This window comes from Lepidochelys olivacea (genome assembly GCF_965140295.1).
Source record: "Lepidochelys olivacea isolate rLepOli2 genome assembly, chromosome: 3".
NCBI classification, from domain to species: Eukaryota; Metazoa; Chordata; order Testudines; family Cheloniidae; genus Lepidochelys; species Lepidochelys olivacea.
Window position 1 is genome coordinate 29,764,031 of NC_140413.1, and position 7,479 is coordinate 29,771,509.

At 42.6% G+C, this 7,479-nt stretch overlaps 1 protein-coding gene across 1 annotated transcript; it reads right to left on the reverse strand.

Moving 5' to 3' along the window:
- Positions 1–1,061: 1,061 nt before the first annotated feature.
- CIMIP5 (ciliary microtubule inner protein 5) lies at positions 1,062–7,226 on the reverse strand. Its single transcript, XM_084622826.1, has 4 exons — positions 7,011–7,226; positions 6,439–6,718; positions 3,007–3,046; positions 1,062–1,753 (listed from the first exon to the last, which is right to left on the reverse strand). Exons 2-4 carry the CDS (start codon positions 6,705–6,707, stop codon positions 1,562–1,564), a joined length of 501 nt encoding a protein of 166 aa, XP_084478952.1. The 5' UTR covers positions 6,708–6,718; positions 7,011–7,226; the 3' UTR covers positions 1,062–1,561.
- Between the last annotated feature and the right edge of the window lie 253 nt (positions 7,227–7,479).

Below are 7,479 nucleotides of genomic sequence, written 5' to 3' on the forward strand. Positions count from 1 at the left end.
AGCCCATTTACTGGAGAAGACTCCTGCATCTCCTCGAGGGTCAATGGCAAAGCACTGAAATGGAGCCAGGCCTCCTTTCGGGCTGCTCGCAGATTGTGGTGTTCCTTCATCTCCAGAGAGCTCAGCTGTGGCATCCCACAAGGATCAAGTCTCTCTCCAGCCTTTAAAACATAGGTGAAACCATTAGGGGACCTGTGTGTTGCCATAGTCTTAAATGGCAGTAGGCGGCGCCTCCCTCTACCTCTCCTTTACTCCCCAGCACAGAGAGCACCAGCTCCAAACTGTCCCTATGCCTTGCTGAAATCCCATCACCTCACCTTCTATTGAGGGTGGCTAGCTCTCAGTTGTCAAATTGGTCCCCACCTTTTCAGTGCTTTTGGACTGCCCCCTGCTGCTGGAGTCTGAAATATAGGCAACTACAGAAAAATGCCTTTCCACTGAAGTCTGGCTAGAGCATTGTGCCCTATTGTATTTGGGTGATGACTCTGCTACAGTGATCCATACTTTTGGGATCTTCAAGCTGGATTGCTAAAGCCCTTTTCTCCTTGGTCTGAGCACTCCAACCTTAAACAGCTAAAATTAGTCCAGAAAACAGCCATCCTCTTCGCATCATCTCAGTGCTCTGCGTTGTACTCCCATTCCCTGGTCAAACCAAAGTCTTCATCCTTGCCTTCAAGCCCCTCCATAGAATTGAATCTAGATATCTTAAAGAATGCTCCCTCTTTCAACATGATGATGATCTTCCTGGGCAACGACATTCTTCAGGAACTATGAATCTGTTAAACTCAACGGTGAAGCTTGTAAGAATGGGAGACCAGGTTTTTTGGGCAACCAAACCTTGGAACTTACCACTGAAGGAGATCAGAATGACTACAAGTGCCTCCAGAGCAGAGTGTAAAACCCTCTTTGTGTTAGTGTTCCCCCAGACACAACTAAATCAGATGAAGAGAAAGAGGAGGGCAGTGGTAGCAGTAAAAGGAAGGAGAGGGGAAAAATCAAATTTAAAAAATGGAAAATTTCGCCCATTTCCACAGCAGTAGGGAGAAAAATTAGAACAGAGATTTTCATCATCTTGGTTTTTACTTTTGGTGAGAAGTTCAGACATTGATGTGATGGGGAGTATGATAAAACCCTAGCTAGACAAATGGAACACAAGGGACTGCTGCTATCTAGTGCAATGATTACTTTGAAATTAAAAATATAATGTTATCTTGCATTTGGCAAGATCTTGTGACCAATCTTAGATAGGTTAGGGTTTCTTCTCTGGCAGTGACCTTGTTCCCTTTGAAGTTAATGCCATTTTCTTTGATGGGAGCATGATTGGACCCTGTGATCTAAACAGCACATGTTTATATCCATTCTAATCACTCCGAATATTATGAGGATTTCCCCAGAAGTTTTTTAAGCACAAGGTCCACCTTTGCTCATGAAAAAATGTCATGCGATACAGTGATATCAGGAAAGGCTTTGATGCTTTGTAACTTCATTACTGTGAGACTCTAAAAAGATTGTTAGCTTGAATCCTGCCACATATCTTGTTAGGGATATTTTCTTTCTAACACTAGGAGGGCTGGAACTCGTGGTCAAGTTTCTTCTTTTGTCTTCCGCTGCTGAGGAAGTAATCCATGTTTATTAGAGTTTTGCCAGTTTCAGTGTTCATTCTACTGCCGATAGTCTGGTTGGTGGTGTTGGGAACGTTGTCTGAGAACACAGGCATATACTCAGGCAGTTGCTCCTGCTCCTTTTTCTTACCCTGGAAAAAATAAATGGAAAGACCCTTGCTTAAGATTATGGGTAAAATTTTCAACAGCCTCTAATTCCCATTTTCAAAAATGAAAATGAAAGTCAATGAGACCTAAGACTCTAAGTCACTCAGATATTTTTAAAAAATTTACCTGACATTTTATTTACTGAATTTATGTGAAAATGTTCTGTAGAGACAGTAAAATTAATCATTATTAAGCTAACTGAAATTGGTGATGCCCCATCAGCTTCCAAGAAGACACACCTTAATTTGCTGTTGAAAAGTGGTATACCATCTTATTCACCAAGGGTCAGCAATCTTTAAAGAAGCAGCATCCAAGAAGTTACCTCTCTGAACCGATCAAAGAATAGTCTGAGCACATGGTAAGTTAACGCACCGACTTTCATCCAGATAAAGTGGTTTCAGATTGGCTGGTTGAATCATCCATTTTTACATTTTTTCCAGCTATTTGGTATTTTAAAATATAAATGGTCCTGTGTCCTTACGCAGGCAAATTTCCAGTTACTCCAAGGAGGTGTTTTGGCTGAGTAAAGGCTGCAGGATTGGATTCAAAGCCATTGGTTTACATTCTTGTGATAAGATAACACTCCCCCTCTTAGAATACAGGCACCTGGGGGTGGGAGGAGGGGGGAATTCTGCTTCAAGCCAGGACCTGATACTGCTCCCATTCACAGTGAATGTGAATTTTATCACTGGGAGCATGACTTCCCATTCAAACCCATTGACTTCAATAGCATTGCATGGGCTGTCAATCAGGACCCACTCTGGTGGTGGTGATGGCAAGAACATAAGATGGAAGATATCCTCCACCCCCAAGTCATCAAGTCCAGTACCCTGCTATTATAGGCAACCACATCATATAATCCCATTTATAAACTTGTCGAGCAAGATGATGATGGATTTTTTAAAATAAATGACTCAGATTCTATTGTGCTGACAATATTTCTTCCTAGGCTGATTCTTCAAGCACCCTTTTAAAATGTCCGTCCTTTTATGGCATTTGTACTTGATTCAAAACCGAGGTGAAATACACACACAGTGCATTCCATCTGCTTAGAATAAGAATAGCAGATGCGTGGCACTTCAGATTTCTTAGGCATATTTCCCTGCAGTTTTTAATCTTAAACAATTTGACAAATTACTTTCAAGGATGGCTCAATTTAGAATATTAGCCTACTAGACACTCTGTTGTAAACCAAAAAAAGCCTGGATTACAGTTAGTAAATTTATGTGTAACCTACCATTGGATCATAGTCCTTCATGAAACCCCAATTCTGGTACCTTGGAGTAGAAAAAAAAAGTTTTTAATTTACATGACTCATTCCTGTTCCGTACTTTAGTTTCATAAATTTTCTATGATTTAAAATAAACCTGATTCTGTATCATAGAATAAAGCTGCAAAAGTCAAAGAATAGCGATTCTAAGTGATCTGTTAATTTTAGGGTTCTTTTCTTTTTAAAAGAGAAAATGAGCAGGCTCAGCCCCTGATTAAGAGATTATTTTGGCCTATTTAAAATGTATAAATATTTGCAGTGACTATTGATGTCCCTTTGAGCAGAAGTGGGTATTAATGGAAGACCCCCATCACAATTGGGATCACCCTGTGCTAGGCAGGATACAAACACATAGTAAGACACAGTCCCAGTAACAAATAATAAATGAAAGGTTTTCACTCCCACTTTCTCAGGACAAACTCTTTCCTCTCAGCAGAAGTAGTCAGATAATTACAATAGTGATTTTGTCTTTTAATACAGACCAGGGTTTTGTGGGTCACTGCTTCACCGATCTCTCTCTCTCTCTCTCTCTCTCTCTCCAGATAATTTTTACCTCAATTGTGTGACTAGAATATCTTGGTACAGTCAGACTTTATTCTAGAACCAAGCTGTACATTCTTCTCAGAATGAATCCAGCTCTGAATTTGAACACAACTGGGCCACAAGTTGTTAATTCATGTTCTTATATGGTGCTCATCACTGTGGTACCTGAACAATGAGAATCACACACACACAGTGGATACAAAGAATTGTTTCACATGGTGCAGACATGCATCTGCTCTCAGCAGGAGCTGCAAACATCTCCATTTACTGAATTGGCTGAAAGTTCAAGAGTGTCAGCTTCAAAAACTGGATGAGCTCTTGTGTTTCAAAGACATCTGCGTTTATGGTTGCTGGCAAATGCTCCCTTGCCAATCTCTCCTATCATGCCAATAATAGATGCTGCTCTGATGTCCATCTTTGCACCCTTTTTCTCACAACAAAAATTCCATTTCCAACAACCCAGAGATCAGCTGGTGTCAATTAAAAGTTATTACTAACAATACCCGAACTTTGACATAGAGTAATCCCCAATCTTAGCCAGAATTCTAGGTATTCTACCTTGATTTTTCTGGTTAATAGCCATGTTAATAGAAAGAAATTCCTCCTAATAAGAACAAACATAGAGGTATTCTGTATGGTTTTTCACAGCCCTACAGGCTGTCTACTTTAAAAATAACAGTAAGGCAGAAGCGCCTGAAGTATGTGTTCTCCTTAGAAAAGTAACTCAATAAAGAGAAGTTTTTTGCTGTTGTGTCTGCCATTTGAGAGTCTATTTAAGTTCCAAATCTGATGTTTTCAGTCCATCCATTTCCTGCTGCTCAGACTAGTTTAACAGGAGAACAGTTTCTTACAGTCATAAAGCTCTCTGTGTTTTACACCTCCCTCCTGCAATGAGCACATGGCTTTCATTGTTCATGCTAAGCTTTATTTGCAGGTAGGGGAGCAGCCACCTGCTACAGTGTTTTGTACAAATGGACAAACTGGAAGCTGTGACATGATCACAGGATTGTAAGTCAGGAAACCTGAGTCCTATTCCTGACTCTGCCACTAATTTGCTTTGTGAGTTTGGGCAAATCCCTTCACTTTCCCCATCTGTAAAATGGGGCTAATGACAGTATAGCCATCTTTCTAAAGTGTTTTGGTATCTGTGGAGAGAAGGTGCTATCTAAGGGCTTGCCTTCCTGGTGAGTTACTGCACAGCAATCCACAGTGTAAATCTACAGCTCACTAGCTTGCTGTGCAGTAACTCACCATGTGGACACTGCTACTGTGGTGTGGAAGTCCTGCAGTGCAGTTTAGCATATAATAATAATTAATTGGCATTGTATTTATTATTATATATTTTCATATCTCAGTAGCACCTAGAGGCCCCAAGATCAGGGTCCCGTTGTGCTAGGCGCTGTACAAACATATCAGATCTGGAGAATACTATATTTGTATTCTGAAGTACTAGTAATCAAGGACTGCCTAGGCTTCATCATATGAAAATCAGCCCATTGGTCTCATTTCCTTAGACCCTCTTTCATTCCCAGGCTACCAGAATGGAGAGGACTTCTCCCATCCCAAGCTCTGTGAGGGGATGTGGAGCTGCTGGTGAGCTTTGTTCCTCTCACCTGGAGGCTGAGTTGAAAGAGGCAAAGAGAAAAGTTAAAAATATGTCCCTGAGGAAAGAAGCAATCACTGCTAGGGTTGGTGTCATCTGCAGGAGGCTGGTGGGAGAAGGGGAGCTATCAAAAGATCTCTTCCCTCCTTTCCACTGAATCCAAGGGAAGGTCATGGTAGCTGATTACCCACTTATTACCTTGCTTCCCTGGTGTCTGGCTGGATGAGGCTGGCATATAATCAGAACTCAAGCTAACCTTGCTTTTACCAAACATATTCTTCCAGCGGGCATGTTGATATTGTAAATTGGAGAATGATCACAAATAGTGTGTGTGTGTGTGTGTGTGTGTGTGTGTGTGTGAGAGAGAGAGAGATCTTAAAGCTTGTTTCATCAGCTCAACTGTGTATATATCCAATCAAAGCATAATTTATGCCCCAGGCATGCTATACACCCTGCTGATATATTAGTAACAATGGGATTTTCCCTGTGTGGGTGTGTCTATATGTGAGGGGTCAGGGGCACTCAAGAGATTTGCAGGGTTGAAGCACAAATAATTTTTTGGCAGAACACTCTGTCCAATCTCTATTTCAGCCACTTCCAAGAATTTGAGGACAGGCAATAATATCAGCATCTGTGCAATCAATTACAGATGCTGTCACATTTGTATCCTCACTGTGTGGACATCCATATACAGCTGAGCAGTATTAAGCCTGGGGTTCCTTAGTGTCTCTGTTTCCGCTCAAGCATGGCTTGCCAGGAGATACACTCCAACAGAGTATTGCCAAAAAGAGGAGAACAGAGATGGTGTTTACTCTCGGCAGTTGCAGAATTAGGGCCTGATCCAAAGTCCATTTAGTGGAAGTCTTTCCATTGACTTAATGGGTTTTGGATCAGGCCCTCAGGGTATGTCCGCACCGAGTGTAGGTGTGATTTCCAGTTCAGGTTGACATACCCACACTAGATCAATCAGAGTAAGTGCACTAAATATAGAGTGTAGCCACAGCAGTGCAAACGTCAAGCTGGGCTAGCTACCCTGAGATCCTAGGTACATACTCGCATGGCTAGCCCCTCCTGCTGCTCATACCACCGCGGCTACCCTTCTGTCTTTATCATGCTAGTTTGATCAGAGGTAGCGTAGCTATATCTACTTGAGCTGGAAATTACCTCTTCCAGCTACAGTGTAGATATAACCTAAGTCTCTGAGCAGTGGCAGTGTTAAGACAAGCACGTGAAGTTGAAATTGAGGTACTTACCAATATTTTCTTCCCCTCCACTCAGCCTCCATAAACTCCCTCCAGATCTTGTCCTGCCGAACCTGGTCCTTCCGCAGTGCTGCCTGCTCCTCCTCCCGGGCCCGGGCTGCCTGTTGTGCTAAGACCTGACTGGCAGGCAGAGCTTTCCCATGCTGGGGGGTGCTGAGAGAAGGAGACGAGGATGAGGCGAGGTCCACCAAAGGTCTGGCTGCTGGTAACCGGTACCTGGCGGAGGTGGTTCTCCTGAATCCAGTTGATCTGCTTCCCATCTGTGTCTCCCCTGTGATGCGATATGTTGTCACCACTAGGAAGGCTAAGAGGAGATGCTCTCCAAGACCATCCAATCCCACAGCTCTCTCTCCTTCATCCCTTTCTCTCCTAGCACTTTCTTTCAGGATCTGGCAAGCAATCTGCACTAAGACCCCAACCTCCAACAGGCAACCTGTGTGCTATTTTGTTTCCCCTTTACTTAATAACCCTCTTCTACTAGGCAGCTGATTTGTGTTGCTCCATTGGGTGACTGCTAAGAGAAGCATTATTGTAATAATAATCTTAAAAAGAACAATCCTTACCAAAGGCTAAAGATACCAGCTGTAGCCAGCAAGTCCTAATTCTCAGCTTCTGAAACACCAGCTACTGCTGTGTAAAGTCGAGACCATGCCACGTTGATTGCAAAGTCCCCAAAACAGCGGCTGCGTTAGTAGCAAAGCCTGGTGTAGAGTGTGCTGCCAAGTTTGCCAGGCTTAGTTTTATTCTGTGTGTTCAACTGAAACAGAATCCCCTGATAGTTGCTGGTTTCCCCAGTGTGTTTACTGTCTCCATTGGAAACCAGGCTGGCTCATGAATATTTATCCCAGAGGGAGTGGAAACCAATGCAGACAGCTGCTGGGGACTTAGCTTTGAACTCTCATCAGGACAGAATTTCTGTTTGTTTAGAATAAGGTCTTTCCAGGGATCAACGTTAGTTTCACACTTTGAAAGCCTCTTAATTTCAGGCCTGACTAAGAAAACTCCCATTGAAAACTCCTGCAGGCCTCAACA